Raw genomic sequence first — 15,771 nt, forward strand, 5'->3', positions numbered from 1 at the left:
CCGCCTTGGGGTAAAAACCTGAAATCAGATAAGTTATTCTTTACAAACATCTGTCTCCATTAACTGAAATGTCTGGAGACTGCTTGCAAGGCTGTGGCAGGAGAGGAGAGGAGAGGATACTCCTGCTCGTTTCTCCCTGGCTTTCCCTAAAGATTGGTACAGACTGCAGTACCTACAGAAAACACTGCTTAGAACTGCAGTAGGCATTTATATAAATGAAAGGCTGACTGGTCTTCACTTTCAACAGCTGATGGTCTAGACCAGTTGCCTTTTATCCTGTTGGTGCTTCTCAAGAGGCAGATGAGATACTTGCAGACTTAGCTGCAAAGGTGGCAGAAAGCTTCTGCTCCTGAAAATGGCAGGCGGCTTGCAACGCAGGTGAGGCTGAGGTATGATGTGGTCACTGCCGGTAGATATTTTTGTCTAAAAGTGCATTCATGAGTTAAGAGAGCAAAAGAACACGCCTCTTATAATGGACTTGATTTGAGCATGAGGTACAAAAGCAGGTAGTTCTGCCTTTTTGATTAGCAATGAATATCTTGTATATATCATCCTTTTCTATTTAAAGGAGATTTTTCACAGGCAACTTCTCTGCTGGAAGTCAATAAAGGTTTTTGTCTGTTTTCCACTTGACTTTTATTTACTTCTATACCATTTCTCTCCTCGTTTCCCTCACCAAAATACCTTTTCCTGTTTTCCATTTTTTCTCTCTCTTAATTACAGTATTTCTGGAGAGCTTTCTTTAACCTATTTTAGTAAGTATTATAATTAACACTTGGCACTGTATTACAAACAGAGTTTTATTTTTCTTTTAGCTGAACATGCTGTACTTCAGTTCTTTGACTGGTATCATGTATCTAACATGTATCTATAGAACAGTACACTAGTTATATACTAGTTCAGTTAATGAGCAGAAATACTTTATCATCTTCTTATTGGTGGTAAATGCTTTTATCTGCAGAGGGCTTTTTGTATGCTCATTTTATCTATTCCTTATCCTTTATTGAATGTTTAGCCAAGAGAGGAAGTAAACCCTGTCAAATAAACTAAAATTGCTTTATTTCTTAGCTTTTTTTTTTTTTGATCTGTAATGTGTGTGCAGTTTAGAAGGCTTATCTATGCAGTGTTTTGTCTAAGCATTTAATGTTTATGAAACACAGTAAGCGAATTACTTTTGAACCGTATGAATAAATTTTAAAATACCTTGGAGGAGACGCACACACTTAAGTGCTATGGTGAATGGTTTTGAGGAAGCAGATTCTAAATTGAACACTTCCTTTTGCAGGCCCAGATCGCCTTTCTTCAAGGTGAAAGGAAAGGACAAGAAAATCTGAAGAAGGATCTAGTGCGAAGAATCAAAATGCTGGAGTATGCGCTTAAACAGGAAAGGTATGCTGCTTTAGTGATGAGTACATGATGAAGACATTCTCAAGACAGATACTTTCTTTTGCCTTTGTATTTGACAAAAACAATAAATATTTCTTCTGTATACATTCAGTTCTCAAATTGTCAAATATTATTATATGAAATAAACCTAGTAGTCGAAATGTCTGCATTATGGTAAAAACAATAGCTAACATAGTATAGCTCTAAAAACATGCAAATAAAACCTACAGTTGATCAATGATGAATACTTTTTCCCTGGTATTCCACCTAACTGTATAGATTATACCCCAGAATTACAGTGTAATCTCTTTTTGTTCAAAGTACTAGCTTTGTTTAATAATGTCTGACAACTGAAATCTTGAATAGCTGACTTGAGTGTAGTAAATGACTAGTTTTTAATCTTGCTAACTTTTTAGTCTTTTCAGTGTGATAGACTCTACAGGCATATCTTCTGGAGACTAGTTATGTGAGGAGTAAAAAAATGTTTGTGTTCACCAGTTAATCAAATGTCTGTTTCTTTGTTCACGAGGATTTCAGTAGAAGTACCCGGGCTGCTTTACTGTTTTATTCTTGAGTATAATTTCCTGTTGTTCTGATCCTTGAGGCAAACAAATTGGGTTTTTTTTTTTTATCATGTTTCCAGAAGTCTTTCTGTTCAGCTGATTTATTTTGGGCCAAGTTTAATTTTAAAACTTTTTTGTGAGTAAAATGTCTCTTAAAACTCTTGACGAAAGAGTATATTTATGGCACTGCTGCAAAGCAATCATTGCTTACATACCGTTTTCCTATCAGATAATTCCTACTTCTCTTTAATAAAATATTAATAAAATAAACCTCTTTTAAAGAGTTTGTATTAGTAGAAGTAAGACTAGAAAGAGACATATGCAAATGAGGATATTGCTGCTAGCTAATTTGAAAAGGACACTAGTAGTTGTACATCACTGTATTGCATTTAGATTTGCTCATTTTATATGGGCTGCTTCAGCACATGAGACATGCCTTGCACCATCCAGTTTGGCTCTTTCCAGCAACCAGTTCACCCCCTAGCATGGAGCTGCAGCCTGTTTCCTGGCCAGCAGTAGCCTCAGGGCTCCAGCAAACCTGCTTCCCCTTTGGGGAGTTCTCAGAGGAATGCTTAAGGTAGATACCCTTTTTGCCCAGGCCTTGTTAAGGTACTGAACTTACATCAAATGACACAGAAAAATATCAAATGTCTGCATAATGGAGATTGCAGTTTATAGCCGTGGAAAGGCTTACATTTGAGGCTTGATTATGAAGATTAGAGTCACTTTAAAAAGACAGGGGCAATGCAGTATGTTCTTGTGCAGTTAAAGAGATGCTCTAAGGTATATAAACTCAGTAAGATTTCTTATATTTCAAAACTGAGGGAGCTATTTCTGATTACTTAGGAATATCTCTAGTACTTCATGTTCACAACCCAGATAAATTAGCAATTTATCTCAAATTATCAGAATATGTAAATACATTTCCATGTGCTATCAGAGAAGCTTTGTAAGATTAAAAAAAAAAAAAAATCAAACTTCCATATGGATAGAGAAAACGCCCCTCAGTTGCATTCAGTAGGATCCACCTAAATTAGGACATTTAAATCCTAATGCAGCAGTCACTGTCAGGATTAGGAAAAAACACCTGGTGGTTTCTTATTTGCAGTTTTTACATAGGTATCTTTTATCTTTTGTTGTCTTTTTTTTTCCTGCAGCGTATGGTGTTAGCCTTGGTTACTCAGGCCGGTAGGCTACAGTCATCTGATCTGATCCAATTTGACAGTTTCAGTATAGTGTGCAATGGTTTTTAAAGTAAATGTGATACTTGTGAATGGTGTGTGCTGGAGACAGCTACTTGTAAGAGTTTGTGGTTTTAAACAGGAGTATTACTTGCCAGTTTCTGAAGAAACAGTCTTGTATTTCTGCTGGAAATGTCTCCCAGCAAGTGTTCTTGCTTGATACTTAAAAGAATGGCAACACACTGAGCTTGGAAGCACTGCTCTCTTTCCCAGCATTTTCCTAAATCAGCTGTCAGCCAGGTCAGGCAGTAGACAGTTGGGATGCTGGCTTTTTCCACTGGGATCTCAGAGCTGGGAAATGAGATCCTACAAGGTAGGAGGAAAACATTTCTGGTCAAGTTAAGGGAAGGTTGGTGTGGGTGAGAGGGGGCAGGGAAGGATTCCTGTGTTCCTTCATTTCTGTCCTGACCTTGCAGCACACCAAGTCTTGCTTAGCTAGATGAAATAAGTTATGAGTAACAGGACAGAATATGAAATTGTGGCCCAGAGTAGTCCGTGTGCACAATGTCCTCAGGAAACCATGAGCAAGAAATGAGCGATATTGGTTTTCTCAGATACATGCTTTTATGAGCTGCTGTTCTGTATAGTGGGTGTTCAGTGTTTCTTTCATCAACCCAATGTTTTCAAAGTTTACTATAAATAAACAACTTTGGAAGCATTGTCATTGTTCTCTATTTCATAGCACTTATGTAATTTTATAGTGGGTAAGGTAGAAAATGAGCGTTACTTAGATTGTCATGTTTTTCTGACATTTAGTTTAATATTCAGTCTTCATGTTAGTAATTGTAAGATTACTTTTTTGTTGCGTGTATAGGAAACTCAGCTATTTCTACTGAAGAGTCTTAATACACTAAATAGCAAAGAGCTTAGAAGGAGGTAGTTAATAGTTAAGCATTATCATTTGTTCAATAACAGTTTTGATGTAGTTTTGCCAACATCCAGTAGATTGCAGTGTGAGGCTGTTCACAGTTGAGGGTTACTTTTTATTACTTTATCAATATTTGCTCCACCACCAGTAAATTGCATTGTTTCCTCTGGATTTTCAGAAGCTAGCTGAAATGTGCTGTTTCTCTGAAGCATGTGTCCTATTTCATCTAGTCTAGCTCATTTCCTGTCTTAACATATTTTAACCAAAGAACTGGACTCCTGAGCCATGTCTCTAGAAATACGTGATTTAATTTTATGTTGTTTTCTGTACTGGTGTGTCTGATCAGCATAAGGCTGGCGCCTTCTCCCCTGGGTAGAATATCTCACCGTGCTGTTCCTGGCAGTCGTTCTTGTTTATGTCTCTTGGTTTGGCGGCGGCTCCCAGATCTTCTACGGATGTTTTGGCACGCTCCCCCAGCGCAGCTGGATCAGATGCTTCAGGTCTGGCGACAGATATTTCCAAGAAATAGTGGCCTTTTTTGATTGGGATCAAACTTCTTTCTGTGTGAAGTATTCAGAAAAGTTTCACTGCTCTCAGTCTTAGAAAATTTAGAAGGATGAAAGCTTTTAGCGTTTTCCGAAGCAACTCTTGAAGTGTTGTGGCAGCCATGTTGAATGTCTTCAAGCACTGTTCGCATAGAAGACACATAGTTTAAAGAAAATACTGCTAATCAAAAAAGGAGAATTGTGTAACAAAGTGCAAAAGCCAGAGCAGTGGTAATATTCATACTTATCTGAGTAAGGACATCTGACCAGTAGCATAGTTTCACAGCCCTGAAATAGCTTTCATCCAAACAACTTGAAGGCTAGTTTTCAGATGCAGAATACCTTCTATACAGTTATATCCTTCAGCTAGTTATTTTCAAGTCATTTTTCAGTCTCTGCATACTGTTGATAATTCAGAAGTAATTTTTGGAAATTGAAGGTAAATCATTCAAGTTGAACAAGTTTCAGATAATAAAGGCTCTGATTTGTTTCCCTCCTTCTTCCCCTGCCCTAAAACCACCGTCCTTGGTTTTGACCAGATGATACAAAGGTTGGAGAAACTTTGATTATTCTTTATGCTTATTTACAGAAAAAATACATTTGCTCTTTTTTGTGATAATAGTAGCTCACTGCTGTGGTGGCTGAACTGCAGAGGGCCAGGTTAAAGCCATTAACAGGGAGACTATGTGATTTCTGAAAAAGCGGAGAAATTAAGCATGACAGGTGGGCAGGAGATACTCTGTTATTGTAGAAATAGATTAAATACAAACATGCTAATGGAATAAGCTATATTCAGAGTTTATACAGAAAAGAATTAGTTTCTTCTGTGAGAAGTTTCATAGTCTCTGATTGCAATATGTGTAACTGGATGGTCAAGACTCTCCCTTCTAGTCTTAAAGTCTGAATTGTTGTGTTCAGCCCTTTCCTTAGTGTGTTTTAGAAAGAAGATGATTGTTTGTCTTTCATACTTGTGACATTTTCAACTGTATCATAAGAAAGTTTCTAATAATAAACCTTATACTTGCTACCTGAAGAAGTGTAGAAAATATTTCCTTGATGGAGTTAGCTATCTATATTGATTGAGTTTTTTTTTTTTTTAAAAAAAATATTCCTCTGAATTTTAGAAGCTGACCATAGCTGAAAGTGAGTTCACTGAGTCAAATACTCTGACATGATATTCATGTTTCTGTTTCACATCTAACTGGTGTCTTGCTCAGATACCTGAATTTATACTAATTGATTCTGATTAATTCAGGGTTGAGTTTGGCATTAGGTTTTTTTGTCATTTTGTGCAGGCAAAGGTTTATGGCTTTTTGTTTTTAACTTTCCCAGCAATATTAAAAATAAGGATTGCTTTTTGGGATTGTCAGCTCCTCAATTGCCTGTCTTCATTAGGACATGATTCTTCTGCTGTACCTGTATTTCTACTGGTCTCTGATTGTGATATATAAAATTAAATCCTCTGAAAGATGAAGTCTTAGTCCAGCTTGGCCTTAAAATAAATCCAAGGGCCAGTGGTGTACAAGACCATGTAATCTAGGTTATCCCTCTTGAAGTAAAGAAGAATAACAAAGGGTTTAAAAACTGTTGCATTATGAGGAAGAATCAATTAAAAAACCCTGCTACTAATAGTTTAGAATGTGGATAGAATGAATAATGTCACTTTGCTGAACTGATTTTATAATGCCTATAATGAAGAGGGGGGAAACTTCAATAAGAAGAAATAATATTACTGTTGATTTAAGAAGGAAAGAAATTTTTAAAAAAAGAGCATATGCAGAGTTAAGAGATTGGATTAAATATACTGAGAAGTTTAAAAAAATGCAGGCTGAATTTTTGAAAAATGGATTTTGGAGAACAGGTGAGAGATCTAAGGAATAGGAAAGGTACAAGGGATGATCCTTTCAGTTAACCTAGCAAACATCTACTTTGGTTCTTAGAGTGAAAATTATTAACAGGAGTTTGATAAGAAAATTAGCGAATGCATAGAGGATAATGGAACCTTATATAAGATCCATGAAGTAAGAGCAAATGCCTCATGCCACAAAACTCACTGCTCTCTGAAATTATTTGCAGGAATTGAGTAGAGCACAGTATAAAGTTGCTAATCCAGATTAATGTCTTGAGATTTGCTCACTTTTGGTAAGTCAAATCAAAACGGATTAAACATTAGGCTCACTTGGATTGGTGACAGCATAAAAACTTGAAGTTTTTGACAGAGTGTAGTGTTTAAAGTTGGTGAGATAGGTTAGTGACGAGAGTAGAGGATTTTTTAGTTCTTCATTAGTCGTTACATTTTATTAGTGATGGTGGGGGAAAAAGTATACAGAGCATCAGTATTTAACAATAATGAAATGCAGTTGTTTTAACAGGGTGACATCTCTCTGCCGGTGAGATGTGGGAAACAGATAGTTGGAAAGGGAAAGATAAATATTTTGTTTGAGCATTCAGCTTTAATTTTGTTCTATTCTTGGTTCTTTTCTGCACTGACTGAAATGTTTATCCTTCACTTACTGCTGTCAGTACATTTCAAGTGCATCCTTTCTCCCTTGCTTGCTGGTTGCTTCTCAGCTGAGTTAGAGCTTAGTGCTCTGGCTCCTGAGGAGGAAGTCAGTTCCTTCATCTGTCTTTGTTGCTATGCCTACAGGCATTTCTTCACTTGTCACTTAGCCGCCTCATCCAGAACTAAATGTTTATTATAATTAAAATGCAACTGGATTAGTAGTAAACTAGTACTGTCGATACTGAAGCATAAGAATTACCAAGCATTGCTTCCCTCAGCAACACTTTGTTAGAAGTAATGAGTTTTCTTGATGAAATAGGGAAAGGCAAAAGAAAACAGTAATGTAATGAAGATGTCTGAGAAGCAATCAAGAGATGCAGGTAACTTGAGAACATTATCTACAGTTGTTCTTGATACAGTCATTTGAGCTTAGTGAGACTTGCCTCATACGATTGTGAAGTGTCACACCCATTAATTTTTTTAAAAGCCAATTTTAAGTGGAAAAGTTTCCTTGTGAGTAGTGGAGCTAATGAAGCCCATTTTCATGTTGGTATATGTGAGGGTTTTTTGTTTTTGTTTTTTTCCTTTTTGTCTTTTGTAGGCTGTATCTTGCCACCTTACACCTAACTGTACATTTGCATTGGAGCTGTGTGTGTGTGCTACTTGGTCGTCTGACCGCTGCCAAGCTGCATGCCCAGCATTGCCTGCATTCTTCCCTGCCTTTCGTTCAGGGTACTCGGGAACCAGTATGAGTACCACTTTTCTACCCAGTTATGAATGTCTACAAAACTTCTGTTGAGCCATCTAAATTTTCGTGTTTGGTAGAAAACAATCATAGAGACAAAAGTGACAGTGAGTGTGAGAGAAGGGGGGAACAGATTGCAAAACTGGCTAAGGCTCTCTTTGCCTCAATTTCTCTGTTACTGTGTTATAAGACTAATGAATCTTTAATAACTTATATGTGCGTTTGTAATGCTGTGCTACTGTGACATTATTTTGTGTGTTGAAAAGTCTATAGACAGTGACTCTGTAGGATGAAGCTTTTCAAATTAAAAAGCATTTCCCTTTTTCTTCTAGCTACTCTTATTGTCATTGTCTAGCATGCTTTGTGGGACTTATTACAATAGGCCTTCTGTAGGCTAAATATTTTTCAAAGAGAAGTCTCCATTTTTGAACTTGGTCAAGTGGCAGATCTAGCAGCTTTAAGAGAAACTGGTGTCAATGGGCTACTGTCAGTGCTAAATCTCATTTAGATTAGTTCTGAGTGCCTGCTGCTGTTGGGAAGCACAGCATTTTGAAGAATAAAACTGAAGTTTGCTTAATTGAGGTGACAATATGAGATATGAAGTAGGTGGCACTGAACTGACATGGATAGTAAAAGTGTTTCATAGTGGATGGCTAAAAAGAAAGGGAGAGGCGATGGGGAGGGAAGCAGAGAGTAGCCCATGCCTACACAGAAGGAACCTTTTCTGTAGCAAGAACATTTTGTAAAATCTGCAGCCTACTGATCCCTGTGTTTCATCAGTATTCACTTTGCAATTATGTGTCGACCTCGGAAAAAATAATTAAGCAAAATTACATATCTCAATTCCTGCTTAAATTATTTGTTTTGTTCCTAGCCTAGAAGAAAGGAGTGGCTTTTCAAGTGAAGACAGGTGACATTTATGTGTTTAGAGATACCCTTTAAATGTGCTAATAGTTTCTTTTTTGTTTGTTTGTTTTTTTTTCAGGGCTAAATATCACAAATTAAAATATGGCACAGAATTGAATCAGGGAGATATGAAGCCACCAAACTATGATTCTGGTAAGAATTTATTAAGAAAGAGTTCATTACTGACATAAAAGCTTAACTGTGGTTTGTGCAAATGCTGAAATGATCGTGTTGATAAAATAAGCCACTTAATGGAAGCAGTGGGAATAGAGATAATTAATAAAGACTGTATTTTACTCTTGTAAAATTAAAAATAAATGCTAATGCTCTGAAAGAGTCAAATGAGTTTAGATTTTAAAAAAACGCAGACCCAAACCAATAGACTCTTCCTTAGTAATGTGTATGGATGTTTTGGAACAGGCAGATACTAGATTTATAGCTATAGAATCCTTTTATCTTTGAATAATTCTTCTGAATAAAAAGTTAATGGCAAAGAACATGAAATGTATAGTACATAATTTTTTGTTTAATTACCTCAGTGGGATTCCAGGAGAAAAATAGTGAAAGTGCATATTAGACATAAGTGAGAGTTTGGGAATGGGGAATTTATTTACAAAATTCCAATGATCATTGGAAATGCATACAACTAACTTCAGTGCTATGCTGTGAGAGGACAGTTTTTCACCTTGGTCTCTGGAAAGCTGTTTTGTTTTTCTAGAGGTTGCATCTCCTACTTCACACAAATAGTTTTAAGCACTGAACTTGAGGAATTAAGAATTTAAATTACTTCCTTTCATCCCTCTCACTATCTCCCTATCCTTTCCTCAGGAAAAAAAAAAAAGAACAGGTACGGTAGATCTGGTTATAGGTCAAGCCCTTGCAAGGAGAAGTAATATGTGATGATTTTTGTATCTCAGCCCCCTGGTGCTCCTACTACAGCAATGAAACTAGAACCACCTGTACATAAAGGAAGAATATAAAAAGATTGCAGACCTCAGCTCTGTCACTTGGTTTGTGGAAGGGATGGTGTGGTTTACAGTCATGGTTAATTCTTACCTCATTGGATTCAGAAGGTCATTAAAAACAAACAAACAAATCCAACCCCACACCAACTGATGAAACTTTACACCAGACTTTTCTTGTCCAAGATACAATGAAATTTTATTTCACATTATTATCAAGGTTATTTCCTTAACTGAAGAAATAGTTTAATTTGATATTACTAAGGGGAAGACCCCAATCTGTATCTGGACCGCTAGAAAACTTTGTCCTGATGACACCAAGATCCTAGATATCCCTGACTTTTGTTGCTTCTCAGGATGCAGCTATAGCACGTTGCTTCGGTTTCCAGCTGAGGAATGTAGTGAAGGCCTGGCTTGCCCAGCAGAGACGTAGCCAGTGCATTATTTCTGCAAAGTGAACATTAATGGAATTACCTTTGTTAAAATTCCATTATCCTGATTTATCCCATTGCTGTCAGAAATGTACACTTTTGTTCCATATCAAATCTGGACTGATTGAAAATACACACTTAAAATAGAAATTTGGTTATCATGCTTCTTTGGAGTTGTCTTTGATAGATACTTACTTGTAAGTCCGTGTCTTCCCATCGCCCCTGTTTTTGCTACCGAGCCAGGAAAAAAACATGAAAGTGTTTCTAGTAGTTCTTCCAAATAGGTCTGTGTTGTTTGTTTTCTTTATGTTCTCTTGGGGAGTCAGAAATACAGTTTAGAAGAAAAAGTTCAATCTCCTGATAAAGGATTGTCCTTTTTTTTTTTTTTATTATTACTACTTGTATTTTCTGCTATTATTTGCTCATAATGCAAATTCCTTCATTCTCATCTGTAAACCGCTGTTACTGCTAGTGGTCATCAGTTCTGAGGACACTAAGCAAAAGAGAATTCTTGCCTGTAGATATACTTAATAGTGCCTTTAGAAGAAGAGGTTTTGCTTTCAAAAGGAATTTTCAGGCAGATTTACCTCAGTCGTGTTTTAATTCTTATAGACTGAGCTTTGGTAGTTGTACGTTGGGTCCAGCTGTGTTCAGTTGTCATCAGAGAATTGTTGCGCAATTTATTATTTCCTATGGTTGCTCTTAAATGGATTTGTGAATTTGAGATGGATAAAGTTCATATGGCTCTCCTTGCATGTGAATTCTGATTGGTCTTTGATAGTTTCTTTGTGGGTGTGTGTGGTGTTAATTCAGTTGTTTAAAGGTAAATTACTTCCCGGTAAGGACAATAGCTTTCCCACATGAGGTATCAAGTTACTCATAGGATTATACCACAGGTTTTTCTGGTTCTTAATTTTTGTTTACACAAGAAGATTGTTCATCCTTCAATGTTTGGACCACAAGGATTTCAAGTTTTGCAGAGGCTTTCATAGGTAATAAACCAAGATCTTTTATCTTGGGAAGCATATGCTTATGTATCTCCTGCAGGAGAGGGAAAAAACCCACCGTCATGTAGTATGAAGCTATATATAGAATAAATGTCTATCTGTTGGTTGCCAGTGTTCAGACAGGTTTCTCGCCAGAACAGCCACGTAATTTTTTTGTGGATTTTCCTGGAGTAGTACTGTTTGGATGCAAATTCATGGTTGTGGAAAACGTGGTGAAAATTTTTCATCAGCTTTTTCAGGTTAAAAAAAACTCCAAACAACCAACCCCTCTTGTGTTTTTTTTTTTCTCCCTTCCGCAAAACTGATACAAATATGGATGAATTTAAAGTTCATGTGAGTAGATCTGTTGGTTTTATGTTGAACGGTGAAATAGTAAGGAAATTGGTTGGACAGTAAGTTGTAAATAGATATCATGCTGCAGTTGCATTTGATGTTGTTAGCAGTTAAAGATGATGTATTTAAACTTAGATTATGAGCAGCAGTTATGTTGGAATGTTAATGCAAAAAGGGACCTCCAGATTGTCTGTATGATTATGTGCCCTTAAAGAAAAAGGAACAAGATGGGTCTTTTGGATGTGAGACAGAAGGGAAGGCACTGATAACTAGTGGAATTTGCTCTCATACCGTGGGATGTGCCTGACAGTCTTTATGTATGTGTAGTACTACAGTTACGTGTTGTGTGCATTTTTTTCTCTCGATTATTGGCACTTTGAATCTTTCATTTTGTTATTAACCATTCCTAATCATTTTAGGACAAATCACATTTGTCCTTTCAAGTGGACAGGCATCTTTTTGAAAAGTAGGACAAGGAACAAAATGTTTGTAATTATTTAATCTTTTCCAGATGAAGGGAATGAGACAGAGATTCAGCCACAACAGAACAGTCAACTAATATGGAAACAAGGACGACAGCTGCTAAGACAGTAAGTGTTGAAAAAAGGACTCAAATAACGAATGCAAGGGAAAGAATCTGGTAACGAAATGTGATGATGATGGTGTTTGATTTTTTTTTTTTCCCTCTGTTAGATTTTCTTTCAAGAAAAGTTAGTGTGTGAGATGAAGTTCATTCAGCTTCTGCCCTACTTTTCCTAGATTTTTGAAAAATTTTAATATTTCAGAACTTCAGATGAGAAGCCTTGTCAAATCACAAACACCTAATCTCCTTTGCTTTCACTGAGTGTAATAAAACAGTCTGCTTGGGAGAACAGTGGGTCATGACACTTTGCAATTCTTTTTGCATTTAAAAAGCAACACACACAAGTAATTCTGTAAAGAGCTACATAAAATAAAAATAACTGGTGTTGGAGAGGGATAACTTTTTTTTTGGCGTGCTTGAGGTGCAGAAAAGACTAGTATCCAGAAGGTCAGACTGGAAGTTGTCTAATTCTCAGTTCATCTCAATGAAGGAAAGGTCTGTTAATCTAAATTCTTGAATTGTGGTCATAATGAGTTAATTTCCAAGATATTTAGTCACATTTTTGTGTGGTTTTTTTTTGCCTTGGTTACAACCCTTGGTTTAAATTGAAGAGGTCTCTTAAAGAGCTCTCATCAGAGTGTCTCTATCTGTTTTTTCATTTATTTGCCTCATCCCCTATGCTAATAGTGAGATCCTAAGGTCTTTTAATCAGCTAGCAAAACTTTTGCTTTCTAATTTTTTTGTATGTGTTAAAGAGGAATAAATGAGAGGGGAGGGAGACAGTAAGGACAGTCTAGAACTTATATTAAAGAACCTTTTTCCAAGGAATTATATGAAGTTTAAATTTGTCTGTTGAATGGCTTGTACATGCTTTTCTTTTGCAAGAGCTGAAATCTTTCCATGTATGTTGAATAAACGTAAATAAAGTCGTCTTCACTTGCATGAGTGATTTTGAAGACAAGTCATTCCTTCTTAGCATAATTTACAAACACAGTGCTGAATAAAGAGTGCCTATTACTGAAGGACTCTGTTTTGCAGAGGTGACTTGTTTGATTTTTATATAGCCAACAATCGTATTTCTCTCCTAATGTGGTTATGTGGAGGATATTGTTAAATAATTGGAGGAGAGTGTCCTTGCAGGAAAGGTGCATGTCCTTGATTTGTAACAGCTGTTACATTTCCCCTCTTTAGGGTCCTATAGAATATTTACCATTTAATCAGTGCAGTGCTCCCGAGAAGACAGTGCTATTAATTCCATTTTCTAGAGGAAAGGACAGAGACAAATTTTTACTTTTTTTTTTCTTTTTTTCTTTTTTTTTTTTAAAAAAGAAATTATTTCCCTCTTGTTTCTCCCAAAGGCAATATGGCATATTGATGAAAGAACCAACTTTAGACCTTGAGGTTTTCATACAAGCTAGTCCAGGATCCTTGCTGCCCAGCCCTTACATGCAAGACAAATTGATGTTTTGCAGATCCATTGCAGAATAAGGCAAAGCAAGACAAAACTTTTATCAAACCGAGTGCATTATAAATAACAAGTCTCACTAGTAGCTACAGCTATAGAATTTGTTTTTATTCCCTCTGCTTTCTAAGCTTCTAATAATACTTACATAAGGAACGTATCTGATACTTCTTGTAAGGCTTCGTGTGTAGTTTCCATGTGTTGAAGAATAAAATGGCCACGTTGTACATACAACTGTGGTGATTTTTATAAGCCAGTTATAAATATTTTAATTGAAAGTGCTTTTCCATCCATTTTAGTAAATGAATGAATAACGTATTGTATAACCTCTGACTGCTAGGCTCTTTGATTTGTTTTTTGTTTTTTTGTTTGTTTTTTTTTTTTCCTCAGTGACTGTAGAGGCTGGTACTGCAAGAGGCGATCCCTCTGCAGCTGGTACAGGATGATTTATAAGCATGTTTCATTAGCACAGCACCATACTTTGCATAGCTAAGGGACTGAAGATGAGTTTAGGGAGAAGTTTTCATTTACTGTTTTGAATAAGTGAGATGTGCATGGAAGTTTAGCATGAGTTCTGTTCCTACAGGTATCTGCAAGAAGTAGGCTACACCGACACAATATTGGATGTGAAGTCAAAACGAGTACGAGCTTTATTGGGCCTCTCAAGTGATGCTTCAGAGAAGGAAAACAGAAATCAAGAGCCAATGGTAAATGGCACAGAGGGCCAGATTAAAGAAAATGCAATGATTGGGTAAGCATCAAGATAACATCGTTATCTTTCTGCATAAATGCACTTAATGGTGTAGAACAAATTTTTGTTTACTGAGAAGATTTCAGGATTTTTTTCCCTAGTTTGAGATAAGAGCAATTCTAACTAATTTTATTACATTAAACAATAAGTATAGAAGTAACTCTTAAGATTCACAGCTTAAAAGCACTAGAAGTTTTTTTTCAGTTGGATGGCAGCACGAAGTCTAATCAAGGCTCTTTGAGATATGATTGCTAAGTGGTTAGAGGTCAGTGCTGTTTCAAGTTAATGGTTTATTTGTATTGCTGGAAACTTTACTGTATCGATTACAGGCTTTACTCTTCTGGTCTGTGCTGGCTATGACATGATTATCCATATGAGAGATAGGATTTTTTTGACTGGATCTGAAAAACAAAGTCACTTGTTACATTTTGATTCCTGTAAGTTTTTGATTTTCCACTAATGGATGGATATACCTATGTAAATGTGACTGAAATGTAAGGTATTAATTTCTGTCTTTCAGTATTTCTAATACTATGAACAGTTAGTCAAGGAGAGTAAAGCCTTGTTGTCCTTACTTTTGCTTTTAAGTAATGTTGAAAACATAAGAGGCTTTTTTCCATTTTCTTATCTTTGCATAGAAAAGCTGAAAAAAAAAAAGTAAGTTAAATCTGAAACTTAGCTGTAGAGGCTTCAGGAAAACAATCTGTTTGCTCTTGTTTAAGATACCATAGTTGCAGAACTTGAAAAATAGTGAAAATGATGCAGCATTATTTGTCCGAACAAAACATGAGGTAGCTATTCCCAGTAGTTTCTGCATAGCTTTCCTCAAAGATGCTCCTTCATTTTTTCTTTTGTATATTGATGTCGCAAAATTTAAGACCTTTTTTTTCTAAGGTCTAATACTGTTATATGACACATTCTGTCTTTTAAAAAGCATTTGTAAAATTTCATTATACCCAGCAGATAGCTGCAGCAGCTTCAGGCCAACAAGTTGCATAAGGGCAGAAGTTCATTGTTGTGTAATTAAATTTAATGCTGTGAGGTGGAAAATTTGAACGTATGAGAAAACCCGCAAGCTATTAAAATATATTGTGCTGCTATGTAGTTGACAAGCCGTGTCGTTTATGTACAGCAGCTTTGTTTTTGCAGAACAAGGAATGCTTGATAGATTACAATAACAATTTTCGTTCGATTTCTGGTGAAGGGGTTGCTTCTTCTCGGAAGTGGGTAAATAAAGCTCCTCTTACACTTTAAAATTTTTAAATGTGTTTACTTTGGTTTTGGAATGGATATATTTATAAGTAGTTATGTGATGGATGAAATGGTTGGACAGTGGTTTTGACATAACTGTTCTGGATACATTTGGATTTCTTTCCTGTCTACTTGCTTCTGGGTAGATCTAATACTCGGTTTAACATTTTGTAGTCTACCCTATGGCTGAGGATATTCACTGGAGGAGAAGAATGAGATCCCTTCCATTGTGGC

General features: G+C 36.3%; 1 protein-coding gene across 1 annotated transcript in view; it reads left to right on the plus strand.

Moving 5' to 3' along the window:
- Positions 1-1,285: 1,285 nt before the first annotated feature.
- The window catches only part of LOC104158984 (striatin-like), a gene marked incomplete at its 3' end in the record, with an annotated part of 35,951 nt that continues 21,465 nt past the window's right edge, over positions 1,286-15,771 (plus strand). Inside the window, exons 1-4 of the mRNA XM_009696779.1 lie at positions 1,286-1,389; positions 8,837-8,910; positions 12,002-12,080; positions 14,122-14,286. Coding sequence (XP_009695081.1) covers positions 1,361-1,389; positions 8,837-8,910; positions 12,002-12,080; positions 14,122-14,286 — 347 coding nt within the window. The remainder of the gene's footprint in view (positions 1,390-8,836; positions 8,911-12,001; positions 12,081-14,121; positions 14,287-15,771) is intronic.

Source organism: Cariama cristata, unplaced genomic scaffold (genome assembly GCF_000690535.1).
Source record: "Cariama cristata isolate BGI_N322 unplaced genomic scaffold, ASM69053v1 scaffold12630, whole genome shotgun sequence".
NCBI lineage: Eukaryota > Metazoa > Chordata > Aves > Cariamiformes > Cariamidae > Cariama > Cariama cristata.